Source organism: Strongylocentrotus purpuratus, unplaced genomic scaffold, assembly GCF_000002235.5.
Source record: "Strongylocentrotus purpuratus isolate Spur 01 unplaced genomic scaffold, Spur_5.0 spur5_scaffold_20, whole genome shotgun sequence".
Taxonomy (NCBI): domain Eukaryota; kingdom Metazoa; phylum Echinodermata; class Echinoidea; order Camarodonta; family Strongylocentrotidae; genus Strongylocentrotus; species Strongylocentrotus purpuratus.
In genome coordinates, this window is record NW_022145606.1 from 44,755,243 (window position 1) to 44,772,220 (window position 16,978).

Consider the following 16,978-nt stretch of genomic DNA (forward strand, 5'->3'; position numbering starts at 1 on the left):
CTTTTAAGTTTTAAACCAATTTTCGGGACGGAAAGTAGTTTAAATATAAAACAAATCTTTAAATGCGAATAATTTGAAAAGTAGTTTTCGAGTCGCTCTAGTTTTCGAGTCGCTCTAGTTTTCGAGTCGGTCGACGATTTCTGGAGTCTTCCAAGAAGATCAAAGCTTGCTAGGGAGTCGTCTGGTGTATGTGCCATTCTCTTCTAGAGCCCAGACTGCTGCGACTTTCTCATCGATCAGCTCCAAATCCTTAAACCATGATATATCTGCAACAAAGTCAATGTAAATGAACAAGAGCTGTAAATAATACCAAACATAAAGAGTACAACGCTGTACTGAGCAGTATTTTCAATCAAGCTGAGAAGATGGAGATTATTGCACACAAAAAAACGTTCATTTTTCACAAATTCATTATAAACCTTTGACGCTGGTGTAAGTCTTTGTTCAAAATCGATTTAACCAAGGAAGTAACTCTGAAGTCTAAGTTATCCTTTTGTAAACATTATTTCAGAGTTCAGACCCAGGGTTGGGTTTAACTGAATTAGAAGAATATGGACCATTAAGTCACTTTGTAACTAATTAATACCAACAACTACAAAATTGTTTAAAATCACAACATACAGTTATATGAATTTCTTTGCAGTATACGCGCCGTACGTTTTCTTTCACCATGCAATAGCATGACCAGTATTCAACTTTATCTTTTTACGAAAGTGCCTCTAAGATGGAGAAGCATTTACTTCCTGCACATTTAATATCTTCACAAAATATTTTGTCTAATGGTCATAGTTTGGACTGGTTCCATTTCATTGTCTCTGGGTTGCAAAACTAGTGCTAAATCTACCCTTTAGCATTTCTTTGATTTAGATATATAAATACCTTTAGTGATGATGTACTGCTGGATAGCATGCCTAAAACATTCTACAGGTATACTGAAATTAACATGAGGGAATGAGGCTCCGCTCTCACTGTCTCTGTTCAAAAAGAAAGAAAAGAAAACAAGAATATCACTTTAACTCTTTCAATGTCTCGAATGAAAGACAAATCCTGCCAAAGAATATTAGCATGAAACGATAGGTATAGACTACAACAGAAACTGGTATCTTCCTTGGGATGTTCATTCCTTTACTATGGCATTGTCATCATGGGAATAAAAAGAATGAGACAGCTCACATTATATTTTCACCTTTACAAAAACTGTTCCTTTTTAATCCTATTACTACAAATCCAGTGCAATACACTAAAAAGATGAAGTTGAGTTCTGGTCATGCGATTGCATTGTGAAAGAAACGTGGAATTGATCAGAAAAGGTTGATCCTGTAGCATATAAGTACTGGTGTGTACTGAAAGGTTCTGGAATTGTCAAAATGATAAGAAATTTGGCCCATTCTTGGTAAAGTTACAAGCACTGTACACAGAAAGATGTATCTGCAATATTCAGAATATTAAGGCGTTTGAATTAAGAGCCATGCTTTTCAGGGAACATTTGTTATTTGATGTTCTTCCAAACTTGCATAATAATAATAATAATAATAACATAAAACGTTACTTTCGAAGCGCTTACCATCAAATTCTCTAAGCGCTATATAACAAACAAAATAGACGTATAAACAATTATACATTAAACAAAACAAAAAAGTGCAAATAAACCTACAAATTACAATACATATGCAATACACATCAAAGTGAACAGAGTATAATGATAACGTTCACAAATTATTTTTCATATACTTCCCAGAACTCAACCTTCCCTTTAAAAACCACAATGCTACTATAGTCGTATAAGCATCCGATTAAAAAATGATGACAAATGAAGTTGTACCTTGAGTTGCTAGCTATGATACCGACTAGGTTCCCGGTCTCTGCGCATAAAAGAGCGCCCCCACTTGCTCCGGCATTTATAGCACAGGTAGACTGATAACAAAAGAAATTATTATTATCATCATTATTATTATTATTATTATTATTATTATTATTATTATTATTATTATTATTATTATTATTATTATTATTTGACCAACCTACAGGAGGCTGTTGCAGGTGTCATGAAAAGATAAAAAGACAAATGTGTGGGTCCTGGAAAAGATTGGAACAGACTTGACCCTCAGAAGGGGAAGTATGGAAAGAAAACTAAACTATTTTGGGCACATTGTTAGGAGATCTGAAGGTGTTGAGAAGCAAATACTGCAAGGGGCAGTCGAAGGAACGGGGTAGAGGTCGTCCACCAATATCTTGGACTGATGATATCAGTCGGAAAACATACAAAATATAACAATCAGATAATACATAGAATTTTCATAATACATGCAAACAGTTTTAGGAAAGTGGAGAGGAGAGAGAAAGATGGATACAATCTGCTGGTCAGGGGTGACAAAAGCAATTGAAATTGCTATAATACTCGAAAGCATGTCACCCCCAATGGGCAATAGAGAAAACACAGTGCTCTTGAGTCATCTGAATAAGTCACAAGATTCAAAGCATTGAAATGCAATAATGGAAACCATTTAAGAGGCATCAGTAGATGTTTAAAATGTAGAAAACGGTATGAAATGAGGGTTTTATTTTCTTTTCAAATTGCCTTCCCTTCTCCATCTTTTTTTCTTCCTTTTCTTTTTATGATGGGGGGGGGGGGGAGGGAGGGGGTGTGCTTCCATCAAAACATTACATTGGATATAATGTCTTGAATGTTCATATCTAATTTCGGGAGAACAATTCCAAGTCCATTTCAAATGAAATAAGAATTGTTGTATTACCATGTTTACCCGGTATGCAGTACAATACACTTTCTTTTACCTGGGTCATGATTGGCTTCTGGTTGATTCTTATGACCTTTGACACGACCCCAGAGGTCACAGAAGGCGTTGAACTTTGGCTTGGATCAAAGAGAGGGAACCCCACAGCATACACCCTGGAACCTGATAGAGAGAGACAGAGAGAGAGAGAGAGATAGAGAGTGACAGACATACAAAAAGAGACAGAAAGAGAGACACAGAGAGAAAGAGAGAATTACTATCAGCTTCGCATTTGGAATGAACTTTGAAAGTCACTAAATTCCCCTTTGGAAATTACCAATCATTGTGTATGTAACTCACCTTCCCTGTAATCAGTGTCCATTCCAATGCTGACCAACGAAGCATTGTCTTGATGACCTTCGACCTTCAAGATGGCTAGGTCAATTGGTGAGGTCACAGGATTTTTGTGTAACACATTTGCTTTCATCCATGGTCCGGAGGAGACCTTCACACTTACTGGCAAAGAGATAAAAAATAAAACACAGAATGTAACACAATCCTTATTTTACTGATAAATGACATCTTCCACTATTACTAAGACAATCTTTTTTATTTTCAAAGCAATTACAGAATATACCCACTCTGCTTAGGAAAGATATTCTCAATCAAGCTAGTACATACCGGTTTATCTTTTATATTACAACTTTATTGCTTCTTCATGTCAACAAGGAAATAACAAAATTACATTCATGGGCGTTTTACACATTAATATCTTCCTTATTATAATATGGCACATACATGTACATGTATTGGTTGTTAGCCCAGTAGTCATTTTTCTGTCCAAGACCGTTGCATTTTTTCCCTAGACTACAAGTACACTCCGATTGTTTTGTACGATTTTGCACAGAAGTTTTCAAAATTAGAGACAGGCATCTACAATTGAATACATAAGTTTGAAGGTCAAATATCGGATGCATACATGCATTTCTCCAGAATGAAATAACAAATGTAGGAATAATCAGCAGCTTTGAAAAAAGAAAATGGTTGAAACAGAAACACTTTCTCACCTTGGTTGTACGATGCACCCTTCACAACATGCCTGCATGTTAGGATAAGCCCCTCCTTCTCATCGACGATGACCCCTGACCCCCACACTGTCCCAACTCGCAATAGAACTATGCTCTGAAAACGCTTAACGTCCACTTCTAAGAACAAGAAAGGGAAAAGAAAGCAGTTCATGAGAAAAATAATCTTGAGTTTTTTTAATTATAGAGAACAATATTGTACAGATTAAACTAATTCTACACTAAATGATCAATAATCAAATTACCACTAAGAAGAAGAAAAATAGACGAAAATGTTTTAACCGGTAATACACAGTTGAGTTATGAGCGAAATAAGTGAGAAGATCTAGGAGACCTCCCAACCTGACAGCATATGTGATTAGGATTTTGAGTAAGTTTTCAAAATCTTGTTTACATTTTTCTGACAAAAATCATTAAAAGTTGAGCCTAACTACAATAAAATAACAATCATAGATAGTTCTTAAAGCAAAAACCACCAGGCCAGGATTCCTTTATTCACATACAATACGATATAAACACTTTTCTTTAACCCATTAGCAACTAGAGATTTTGTAAAATCGGCTTATTACTCACTGGAAGATGTTGCAAAATTGCTCTCATGTTGACATTGTTCTGAACAATACGAAACATGCGCTATTTTTCTATGCAGAATACTTCTGTAGACATCGTAAAGATTACGCACGTATAACATTATCACGGTAGACCCAAGAATGGATACTATAGCGCGTTGAAAATGGACAAAAACGAACGGGCGGTTTCGGGCGGTTCAGTGCAATGAGTAAAAGGAGGGGGGGGGGGGGGGTTCAGGCGGTTTAGTTGCTAATGGGTTAAGGCCTAAAGATGGCTTTTTACCTTGATTTTGAAGATGCATTTGATGACTGGTGTAAGAAATGTCTTCACAGTTTGTTGACCTTATCATTGAGAGGTCAATGGAGGTCAACCCTTGAAGTGAATCCAAGACGGCGGTCATAGAGCAAGCCAGAGTCAGACCAATCCATTCATTGGCTTTCCAGCAAAGAGGAGATATGATCATCGCAGCCAGGTATCTGCAAATGAAATCAATGACACAATCGTGAACAAGTTGACAATTGATATGAATAAGGCAATTTTGATGTACATGTATGACAATTTTTTCATTCACACCCCCCCCCCCCCCCCCCCCCCCTCCAAATGATGTCAGTGCCTCTAATGGGTTGTCACATACTACGTCACTTTCTCTGATAATAAATACCTTTGTTTCTTATCCATGACAAACAGCCCTCCTCCCTCCGTGCCTGGCATGCACCTTGCGTCCGTCATAACAAGGTCCCTCCCGTTCCGTTTAGTGATGATCCCTGTACTTAGACTGTTGTAGAAGATAGATGGACTGAGCGTTGCAAACGGTGTACCACACCCGGTAACAGGCTGGGCCAGACGCAGGCTAGTACTGGGGACTATTCTGTATTTCAGAATGGATAGAAAAGCAACAATTAGACTATAAGAGAGGCAATATACATGTATATATAATACTTAGCAAAGACACAAATGCCAAGTTTTGTGTTTTTCTGCGAGTTATTCACTATCACACTGTACGTACCGGCCGCTTCTTTCTTTCAAAAGTTTAAAATCAAGTAAAATTAATTTTCCTCATGAAAGCTTTCTGGATTAACAATGGACTTTGCTGTAAAATCTAAATTTCCTTCAAGATATTTTATGTATTTTACTACGGTATTTTACCAGAAATTCTTTTTGAGAGAGCTAAATCAGATATTGCTTATTAAGTTGAAATGAAAGTCACAATCCAAATCTGAAAAATTACCAGATTTAATTTAAGTTCCCAATTCCACTACAGGTTGTGCATCAAACAGAAACCTCATTTATTCTTCATTGATTACCAAGGTAACAGATGAGTGAACCAACATCCTATCAATGAAGAGTTGAATGGTTAATTAGTTGAATAAAGTTAAGTGAAAAGAAGATTGCCTCAAATCTTTATCAAATTACTTGAGCTGTTGTCCTGTGGGAACATGAAGACCTCCATCAACTTGTAGCAGAGCAAACCAGCTCAGAAGATTCCTCTGACTTTTATCCTTTCTCTCCTCTTCATCTCCATCCTCTACCATGTCCTTTCCACCCGCGAGATGGGAACTGCTACCAATCTCTCCCTTCTTTTCCCCATAATCCAGCTCCCACCCGTCTGCACTGGGCATGAGTGACTTCATCTCATCGTCAAGCGATGCACATCTCCATAGCAACACAACTCTTGCATCATGTACCTCAAACGATTCGGTCGCATTATCCTCAATGCATGATGTTGTGAGGTTGCCAGGATGGGGCAAGGCCGAGAGAACTCTATTCGCCCTTGGTCGATGCCGGTTATAATTAGCGGTTGAATGGAAGTTCTCCTTTGCTTTTCCCTTCTCGTTTATTCTCGAACTTTGTAGAATCACTGAAACCGATAACTCTTTGAGCTCATTCCCACTGTAATGATTTACACAGTTATCCAATTCACCCTCACTATTAGACTGGTTATCATTTCTTCCACCTTGTTCACTGGGGATGAACTCTGTGAAGGGTAGGGCAGTTGTGATCACAAGTCCCTTCTGGTAGTCGACGATGACCCCGCTCGATCCTACCTGGGAAGAGATATCTTGCAGAGAGCCAGAATGAGAAGTTGATGTCACTGCAGATTGGTACCCTTTTTCAGGGGTAAGTGGCTGGTTACGACTCCTGCAAGCTACTAGGCAGATGGGATAACCTTCTTTCTCAATAGGTTCCATGATGATGAACTATAGATCTAGATGACCTTTGGGAAAAGCAAATAAAGATGAAATGAAAATCAAGTACTTGATCACAGTCAATTCATCTTAAATTCAATTCAAATTCAAATCAACATTTATTTCTTCCATTCAATTTGACAATATTTGACATCTGTTCAAACAATATTCAATTTAGTCTATACGTAGGAACATAAATATAATTTAAGAATTTGTATTACAAGGAATTAGTAGAAGGCGCGAAATCTCAAATCAGGTCTCAATTAACTCTACAAGTTACAACTGCATATCAATGTGGACATCTAGAGGGGTGACAGAAAAAAATCTGTCTGCTTGGATATGTTGCAGGAGTTTTTAAATACATTTCATTGCTCGACACTCTAGCTTCTCCAAGGGATTCGGTGAAGCCAGACGTAGTCCAGTTCCAGACTCCCAGCAGAATTAACATATCCACAACAAATAGTCTAGACTGATTTTTTTGTCTCCGTCTGAAATATTTAGTTTCATATAATTTTCATTGAATAGAATTTGCAGAACCATCAAGACAATAGACAATATCAATATGAATCTAGCTTTATTCATTTGGAAAACATAGACTTACCAGTATTCAAGTTTATTCCAACTTTTTTAAAATGTTAAAATCCTTAACATTTTTTGTCTAGACTACTTGTCAATAATGATAAACTGATATTTCATCAGCAATTGTTTTCACAGTTTGTCTAGACTAGACTAGATAGAGTCTATAGTATATGATCATCTAGGGCTTGGTTTATTGGGTTGGATACGATCAATATTTAGACATATCTAGGGGACATTTCTGTAGTTCACTGTTCAGACTTCAGACTTCCAACAAGTTCAGAATCAAACTGCACCTGTTCACTCTTTACCAACCAAGTAGTCTAGCTACTTCACAAGTTCACTCTTCTTGTCACTTTCACTTAGTTTCAGCCTTTATTAAACGCTTTATTTAGGTCAGGTTTCTGATTTCGAGTAGGTCTAGGTCTAGATTAGTAAAAAAAATAAGCTGTTCATTTACCTTAAAATGCAAGGACTCAGATCTTGCCATTTCTTGGATATATTGCGTTCTGCTGCAAAGCTGCAGTCAGTTCAGTAACTTCAGCTCGTGGGGCTGGCCGAGCTGAGTCTATGGCCGCGCCGACCGTACGTAGTATACCGTAGTAGTACAGGCGCTGGGATGTAGCTCGGAGGATTGTTATGCAACGTGAAGTGACGAACTTGAGTCTGTACACTTTATTTAGCACGAGACAGAGAGACAGAAATTTCATATTCTGTCTTTTAAAATTGAGAAAAGCAACCGTACGTCAGGAACGAGAAGAGGTAAGTTGATTTGGGAAATAATATTAGCCCTGTAGTTTGCAAAACGGAAATTTGGGGCCTTTATACGGCCAGTAAAAAGCATTATCTAACGTGTGTCGATGTGTGGGAATGAATGATCAGTCCTACCCGTGTGATTTCGTGTTACTGTTTTGGTGGCTGTTGATGTTGTGAATGCCAGAATGGTGTTGCTTGTTTTTAAACTACCAAAGTTAATATGCCAGGAAATTTGATGTGGAAAAAGAATAATACAGAGGAAGAAAGAAAGTTATGAGGTCTAGACCTATGTATTTTTAATAACGATTTATTGAAGGAACGTGCAGAAAACATGTATGTGAATGAGAAAAAGAGATGTGAGTAAGGCCTTTGATACTGTGCCTCACCAACGGCTCCTGAAGAAAGTCCAAGCCTACGGCATCGAGCACCAGGTTCTCAAGTGGATCGAAGCCTTTTTGATAGGACGAGTTCAAAGGGTTGCAATTGGAGGGGACTTCTCAGAGTGGACTACAGTGATCAGTGGCGTGCCTCAAGGTAGCGTCCTCGGGCCCCAACTCTTTGTCCTCTATGTAAATGACTTGCCCTGCAAGATTAGTAACGGCATTCAAATCTATGCTGATGATACCAAGATATATGGAGAAGTTAGTACATCAACCCAACGAGACTCAATACAGGAGGATTTGAACAAAGCAGCTTCCTGGGCCAAATCGTGGCAACTCACCTTCAACTCAGCAAAAACCAAAGTTATGCACATTGGAAAGGGTAACACCAAGTCATTGTACCGCATAAACAACCAAATAATTCAAGAAACTGTTGCAGAAAAGGATTTGGGTGTCATGGTAGATGATGAGCTGACTTTTCATACACATATTGACACTGCAGTTAAAAGAGCCAATCAGACGTTAGGACTTATAAAGAGAACTTTCACAAGAATATCAAGAGACACAATGCCAATCCTGTTCACGACCATTGTTCGCCCTCTTCTTGAATATGGGAATGTCATCTGGCATCCAATGTTTAAGGCTGAAGCAGTGAAAGTTGAGAAGGTGCAAAGAAGAGCAACAAAGTTAATTCCCGAGATCAGACACCTATCCTATCAAGACAGACTTAAGAACCTCAAAATGTATTCACTGCAATACAGAAGGATAAGAGGCGACATGATTGAGGTCTACAAGCTGATGAACGGACTCGTAAACTCCGATCCCGCAGCCTTCTTCACATCTGCACCTCATGAAGCTACAAGGGGACACCACCAGAAGCTGTATAAGCAAAGGAGCAACACAGTCCTAAGAAGAAACAGCTTCAGTCAGAGAGTAGTAGAATCCTGGAATAGTCTTCCTACATCTGTCATCTCCTCATCCTCAATCACTTCTTTCAAGATTAGATTGGACAAGCACTGGTCCTCTCAGCACCAAATGCTTCCATAAAATTTATTTGTGCGTCCACCCGCCATGCGAGCAAAAATAGTTAAGGTTCTTTTTCGAACGAAGCACCACCCAATGAAACGACCGGAAGTTTCAACAGGATCACCTCACACTTCCGTATACTGATGCTGATGCTGATGATAATTTGGAGAGATCGATGGGTGATGTGTGATGAAACTAATTTGTCGCTAGTTTGGAATCGTATCCAGACTTTGACCTGTAACTCCGGCGTGGAGATACCCTAATAAAATATACCAAAAATCAACTAAATCTTCATCAATTGTTCAAATAATGCATGGCCATGATTTAAAAGTTGTTGTGTTTCTCAGCTGTTTCGTGTCAATTTTCTTATCTTTTAATTTTTATGGAGCATTTTTCCTAAAAACGATTAGGCCTAGATCTACATAATAGTACATTGTATATACACTTTCTCACAGGTTTCACAGTAAACCGCTGCACGATATAATTGCATACCATACAGACGTGGGTGCGCGCGCACTAGCATGACGTAATAGAGACCGTAATGATGATGATCATCATCACAATGTGAATTAGATCTACTTACATGAATTTAATGAGGGTCTAAGAGTAAGATTACAGTCCCTAACTTCAAACACACGCGGTCTCTATCAACTATGTGAGATCAGTACCGTATAATAAGGCTGTAGTAACCAAGTGGATGTCATGATGTTCGATTAGACATGATATTGATATCGATGTAAACAACAATGTGATCGAGAGATAATGTAATGCATTGCATGTTGCAAGGTCAAGAGGTCAAATACGGCATGTTACATGTTCGTCAAGCGGGAGCGGAAAGGATACAATAAAGACTATGAGACTCGTAATACTTGTGTTGAATTCCATTTATTCTATATCCTGGTTAGGATATGACATTGGCGACGAGGATGAAAGTCATATAGGACAATTGTAGATCTGTTTGAGAAGGAAAATGGCGTTTGGAGGTGCAGATATCAAGGGACTTAGTCAGTTTGATCCGACCGGAGACGCCAGTGTTGTGAGTGAAAGATGGCAGCGCTGGTATGAGGAGTTTGATGCGTACGCAGATAGCCTCGGTGTGTTTGTCGACGGGGCAGAGCCGGCGCAGTTGACTCGACGTAGAGCCTTGATGATGTACTCGGCTGGAGCGGCTGTGCGGGAAGTTTTCAAGACCCTTGAGGATACTGGCACCAAGGCAGATTATGACAAGGCTGTGAACGCTTTGGAGAAGCATTTTGTTGTGCAGTCAAATTCTACCTTTCAACGTCATGTTTTCAGACAGATTACTCAGCAGGCGGATGAGACTGTGTCGCAGATGGTGACACGGCTTAAGAAGGCAGCAGAAGGCTGTGCTTTCAGAGATGATTTGGAGAACCAGATTCGTGATCAGGTCGTTCAAGGGTTGCGGTCGTCTAGACTGCGAAGGAAACTTTTGGAAAAGGGTACTGCACTCACCCTAACTGCAACCTTGGCGATAGCAGCGTCACTTGAGGCCGTGGAGGCCATGGATTCTCAATTCAGAATACTGTCATCGGTGGACGAGTTTCCTAACCCTAGTTCCCAGATCCGTCAGGTCAGTAATGAAACCCGTGAATGCTTTAATTGTGGGAGAACTGGGCACAGTTATAAGGACTCGACATGTCCAGCCAAGGGACGGATATGCCACACATGTGGGAAAAAGGGACACTTCGCCACAAAGTGCAGAGATGGTTCAGGGAAGAAGGAGCAGACAAGTGGACCAAACGTTAAACCTAGAGGAAAATGGGGACAGAAAAGGCAAGGTCACAAAGTGCGACAAGTGGATGAATGCACATGTCACTGTCAGAATAAGCAAGGTGATGAACAGAATCATAGTGATGATAGTGAGAGAGGATATGCATTCGCTATTGATACTGACAAGTGTGAAAAGGTGCCTGTTGTGATTGGAGGAGTACCAGTTGATATCATAGTAGATTCTGGAACCACCGCGAATATCATTGACAGAGCATTATGGGAGTTCCTGAAGACAGAGAAAATTACATGCTCATCCCGAAGGTGTAACAAAAAGATCTATCCGTATACTTCTGTAGAGCCACTCCAGACCATTGGATGTTTTAAAGCTGTGGTCACGGCAGGTGAGAGAAGTGTAGAAGCTGAATTTGTTGTCATTGCAGAGAAAGGCGAACCACTGATGAGTAGAAAAACGGCATTAGCCCTTGGTGTGCTACGGATCGGGATAGATGTGAACTCTGTGAAATCATATGTAGATATGAGAGAAGAATTCAAGCCAGTATTCCAAGGCGTTGGAAAACTGCGTGATCGACAAATCAAGCTGAAAGTTGATCCCGAGATTAGACCTGTAGCCCAGCCAGTTCGAAGAACACCATTCGGTTTGAGAGACAGAGTGAAGGAGAAGATCCAGGAACTAGTCGAGCAAGACATTATAGAGCCTGTGGAAGAACCTACACCGTGGGTTAGTCCTGTAGTCATAGTACCCAAGCCTAATGGAGATATCCGGATATGCATTGACATGAGGCGGGTCAATGAAGCCATTGTGAGGGAGAGACATCCGATACCGACAGTGGATGAAATACTCCAAGAGTTGTCAACAAGCAAGGTGTTCTCAAAAATTGATCTAAAATGGGGATATCATCAGTTGGAGTTAGATCCTGAATCCCGAAAGTTGACCACGTTTGTAACACATTGCGGACTATACCGTTACAAGAGATTGTTATTCGGTGTGAATGCAGCACCTGAGATCTATCAGCACGAGATCCACAAAGTGCTTCAAGGACTACCTGGTGTTGCAAACATTTCTGATGACATCATCATTCATGGTGCCACGCAGGAAGAGCATGATGAGAGGCTTCGACAGACCTTGACACGATTGAAAGACGCAGGATTAACGGCCAATGCAGAAAAGTGCCTGTTTGGTGTGTCCGAGTTAGTATTCAGGGGACACAAGTTGACCAAGGACGGCATCAATCCCACCAAGGCCAAGATTGAGGCTGTAGCAAACGCATGTGAGCCAATACGAAGTACGCTCTTACCAGCTGGTCCATGGGAGGATGTCGCAGTAGATTTTTTGGGACCACTACCATCTGGTGAATCAATTCTAGTGATCATTGACTATTACAGTAGATATTATGAATATATTGTGATGCGATCTACAACAGCAGAGAAGACAGTGGCAGCTCTAGCAGGGATCTTCGCAAGACATGGTTTGCCACTAACCCTGTATTCTGACAATGGGCCTCAATTTATCTCGCAAGTCTTTGCAGACTATATGAGGCTGACAGGTGTACACCACCATAGGGTTACACCCAAGTGGCCTCAGGCAAATGGTGAGGTTGAGCGACAGAACCAATCCCTCGAGAAGAGAATGAGAATTGCTCATTCAGAAGGCAAAGACTGGAAGGAGGCGCTTCTGTCATATGTTGCAGCATACAGGGCTACACCACATAGCACAACAGGTAAAAGCCCAGCTGAGCTACTCTTCGGACGGAAGATCAGGACAAAGTTACCTGTTATCAGTGAATCTCTAAATGACCAAGAGATCAGAGACCAGGACGCTGAGAGCAAAGGTGCATCGAAACTGTATGCAGACTCTAAGAGGGGTGCCAAACCATCTGATGTGGTGCCAGGAGATGAAGTTCTGGTGAGGAGGGAAGTGTCTAGCAAAATGGACACACCATTTCTACCACAACCATACACAGTTGTATCCAGAGAGGGCAACAAGCTGAACATTTGCTCACCAGAAGGTGTGATGTATGCTAGGAACACATCACATGTGAAGAAGTATCATCGACAGGGTATACTGCAGCCGGAAGCTGAGACTACAGAGGCCCAGGTTCCACTCTACCATGGTGTTGGTGCTGAATTGATAACACCGCAGTCTGATGTCGAGACTACTAGTGACATAGGAATACTGCAGCCGGAAGCTGAGACTACAGAGGCCCAGGTTCCACTCTACCATGGTGTTGGTGCTGAATTGATAACACCGCAGTCTGATGTCGAGACTACTAGTGATCAGAGCCAACATGAGGGGACTGAGCGTCAGATGGGAGTTCCGAAGACCGTACCATCACCGACCCAGACATCAATTTGGAGCAGACCAAAACGCCATCGTTTGAGGCCCAAGCGATTTTCTGATTATTTGTTGGAATGAAGGTTCGGTGGAAACAGCCATCTAGTATTGTGACGCGAAGTGTTCAACCAGTAAAAGTGACACAACAAAGTTTTTCAGTCATTTGAATGTTTGAGTGTTAAAATGTTTCACAAAGAGTTCAAGTGCTATTTTAGCAAGTACATAGGGTGTATGCCTGTACGCTGCCCTATATTTAACGGAATGTTCACTATATAAGGGTGTATGCCTGTACGCTGCCCTATATTCAATGAAAAGTTCAGTAACCGGGTGTATGCTTGTACGCTGCCCTATTTGAAGAAGAAGAAAAAAGTTTGGGTGAATGCTTGTACGCTGCCCTATTTGAAGAAAAAAAAAAAGTAGTTTTGGGTGAATGCTTGTACGCTGCCCTGAGTTAAAGTGATTAATTAGTGAAATTTAAACCAAAAAAAAAATGAGAGAAGAAAAGGGTGCAAGCTAGTGCCAAGAGAAACGTGGGGATTCATCTCAAAGCAAACTCTCAAGTTGTTAGCTGACTTTGAAGCTCAAGTGAAAGACTAGCAGCTGAAGAAAGGACATTATAAGATTAATTATAATGAGAACTCTAAAATGTCTCATGACAGATCTGATCAACATCCAACCCAGAGATGAATATTGAGAACTCTAATGCATGCGTCTTATGAAAGACTCATATTATAAACAAACAGAGACTTTATAGTTAAAGCAGTTTGATATGTCAGTCAAGTAGTTAAATGAAGTGAGTTGATCATACACTGCATATATTGTAATGTCAAGTTGTTTGAATATTCATTTCATGATGTGTATGATGAGAAATGTATAAGTTCTGAATTGGGAGTTCATTGTTTTAAAAACAAAAAACAATGTGTGTTTGGTTGAAGTTCAAGTTCAATAGTTCGAAGTCAAGTAATACACGAGTCGTTATTAGTATGAAAACAAACAAACGATATTTGGATATCGATGTGGTCAATGGAAAAGTCACATACATGTATTATATTGATACAAACAGTTCAAAACTTATTGCATGCTAAAACAAGTTTTGAAATCAGGGTTCATGATTATTCATTGAAGTAAAATGGAAAAGATATCTTTTAATCTGATAAGGGAGGGATGTCATGATGTTCGATTAGACATGATATTGATATCGATGTAAACAACAATGTGATCGAGAGATAATGTAATGCATTGCATGTTGCAAGGTCAAGAGGTCAAATACGGCATGTTACATGTTCGTCAAGCGGGAGCGGAAAGGATACAATAAAGACTATGAGACTCGTAATACTTGTGTTGAATTCCATTTATTCTATATCCTGGTTAGGATATGACAGTGGAGATACCTTGAGAGTTACTTGAATAAAGAAACTTAACAGTGTTAAATTTCAGTCTCCGCTAAGGTGTTGCATGGTGGCTGCCATCTTTTAATCACACCGGCGGCAGATTCTACATGATGAACTAGAAAGTTGTGTGACTAAAAGATGGCAATCACCACATAAAGGCGACTGAAATGGACAAAAAAAAAATATCCATTAAGTAGCTCTTAAGGTATCTACACTCGGTTACTACAGAGGCAACACCACAGCAAGATTTTATCAGGATTTTTATCATTCCTAATCTCTTTGCAGCACTCCAGAGCTGAAGAGGATGAGCCGTCACTTGAGATTTGTGGCGAGGACCGTCTTTGTGAAAGGAGGCGATGTGGACGGAGCGTACAGAACCCTGAACAAGTGAGTATACAAATAATACACAGCATTGAGGGCATTAGTATCTTTTCGGACAGTGTAACACGTCCGAGGGGATAGCCGAGACTTGTAGGCACCTAGCAATTCAGCAAGCATTGTATGTTTTTGTCCTTTTAGATTAAACCTCAAACTGTGAAGTTTAGCCATCTGGGCAACCATAACAAAATTGAACCAAAATTCAATGTCATCTTTTCGATTACCTTTTCTGTAATTTTCTATAATTTCTCTATTAACCTCTAAGATAAGCAGTTTCTTTTGACAAACAACCTTTTCGCAAAGCTGACTACACTATGTTAACACTGATAGGATTAAATTGTGAATCTGTTCCATTCTTTATATCATTTTGTCTTGTTTTCAGTTCTCTGAACAGAGATGGCTTGATTGAGAGCGTGAGGAGAAAGCGCTACTTTGAGAAACCTTTCCAGGAACGCCGGAGGAAAGAATACGAGAACATGAAGAAGATCTACAACCAAGAGATGGGGAGGAGAATACAGTTCATCATGAGGAAGAACAGAACGGAACCATGGCCCGTGTAATCTACCCCCTGCTAATCCTTATGGACCAGTTTTCACCACAATAGAGTGGTGTATATAGATTGCTAAGTGAAAACCACCCCTTTGTTTATCCTTATGGGCCAGTTTTCACCACAATAGAGTGCTGAACAGAGATGGCAGAGTGCAAACCACCCCTTGTTTATCCTTATGGACCTGTTTTCACTGATAATATAGTAGGTGAACCAAAATGGCAGAGTGTAACCTACCCCCTTGCTCATCCCTAGGTACCTGTTTTCACCAAAAGAATGAGATGAACGTAGATGGCAGAGTGTCATCTACCAGTTGCTCCTCGATTTGTACCCTTTTTCACCAATGTACATGTACATGCAGTAGGATGGACAAAGATGGCAGCGTGGAAACTACCTCTTGTACATCTTTATGCACCGTTCTCAACCTCGGGAACAGGATGGAACAGTATTCTGTGTAAACTACCCCATGCTCATCGAATATGCATGTTTTCACAAAACATTGTGCGATGCTGTTCTGATTAGAACTGATGTCTGTGCAAAGGACCCAATTGACAGAGTGAGGGACCTGTTTTCACTTGTGAAAGAACGTTATGAAAGGAGACAGTTTTGTGTCTTTCAACCAATCTCTCTCTCTCTGTTGTTGTCCCTCCGCTTTTCGGAGATCAGCGAGTTTATCGCATTCGAAGTAGTAGGCTGCACAGCCCACAATTTTTTTTGGGTGAAATCAGCTCCATATGGAAAGTCGTGTACAAGGACAGAATTTCTTAAATACAGTGAATCCTGTATTGTTGTGTTCAGCATGAGCATACCCGATATATGTAATGAATCTATGCATTGAAATGTTACTCTTCTCCAGAATTCTGCTGTCAAACTGAAAGAGATTTGGCGTGTAGGGTTAGGGGAGGGGGGAATGGGAGAGCCTTTATTCAGTGAGGAATTTTAGCTTACAATGTATTTTATACTAAAATAACGTTTGAAGTAATCACAATGTATGTGTCATTTAGGATTCTCATGAAGAAAAGAATTACTCTAAAAAGAGAACTTTTGAAAATTTTCCAACTTGTCTTAATAATTCAATCTATATAGAACTCCTTATTGCACAATTTTGCATTTGCCAAGAAATTGACTGTTATTAAACATTACAAAAGTCTCTGGTTCCAGTGAATGAAATCCCACTCTTTGAATCACCAATACAAATAGTTGTGTAAACCTGTAATATTTATGATGTGATTCTTATGATGAAGTAAATTGACAAGCAGAAATTTTA

At 39.9% G+C, this 16,978-nt stretch overlaps 4 protein-coding genes across 4 annotated transcripts; 2 read left to right on the forward strand and 2 right to left on the reverse strand.

Annotated features, from left to right (window-relative positions):
* Positions 1–104: 104 nt before the first annotated feature.
* Positions 105–3,478, reverse strand: LOC115927478 (peroxisomal leader peptide-processing protease-like). The gene is made up of 5 exons (XM_030993448.1): positions 3,093–3,478; positions 2,794–2,915; positions 1,823–1,914; positions 880–974; positions 105–266 (listed from the first exon to the last, which is right to left on the reverse strand). Exons 1-5 carry the CDS (start codon positions 3,217–3,219, stop codon positions 160–162), a joined length of 543 nt encoding a protein of 180 aa, XP_030849308.1. The 5' UTR covers positions 3,220–3,478; the 3' UTR covers positions 105–159.
* Positions 3,240–7,715, reverse strand: LOC115927744. The gene is made up of 6 exons (XM_030993990.1): positions 7,610–7,715; positions 5,801–6,602; positions 5,049–5,255; positions 4,670–4,863; positions 3,800–3,934; positions 3,240–3,244 (listed from the first exon to the last, which is right to left on the reverse strand). The coding sequence occupies exons 2-6, from the start codon at positions 6,574–6,576 to the stop codon at positions 3,240–3,242; spliced, it is 1,317 nt and encodes a 438-aa protein (XP_030849850.1). The 5' UTR covers positions 6,577–6,602; positions 7,610–7,715.
* Positions 7,716–7,803: 88 nt separating this feature from the next.
* On the forward strand, positions 7,804–16,978 carry LOC115927480 (28S ribosomal protein S21, mitochondrial-like). Its single transcript, XM_030993451.1, has 3 exons — positions 7,804–7,911; positions 15,072–15,173; positions 15,547–16,978. Exons 2-3 carry the CDS (start codon positions 15,091–15,093, stop codon positions 15,722–15,724), a joined length of 261 nt encoding a protein of 86 aa, XP_030849311.1. The 5' UTR covers positions 7,804–7,911; positions 15,072–15,090; the 3' UTR covers positions 15,725–16,978.
* On the forward strand, positions 10,010–14,728 carry LOC115927479 (uncharacterized protein K02A2.6-like). Its single transcript, XM_030993450.1, has 2 exons — positions 10,010–13,764; positions 13,816–14,728. Exon 1 carries the CDS (start codon positions 10,282–10,284, stop codon positions 13,474–13,476), a length of 3,195 nt encoding a protein of 1,064 aa, XP_030849310.1. The 5' UTR covers positions 10,010–10,281; the 3' UTR covers positions 13,477–13,764; positions 13,816–14,728.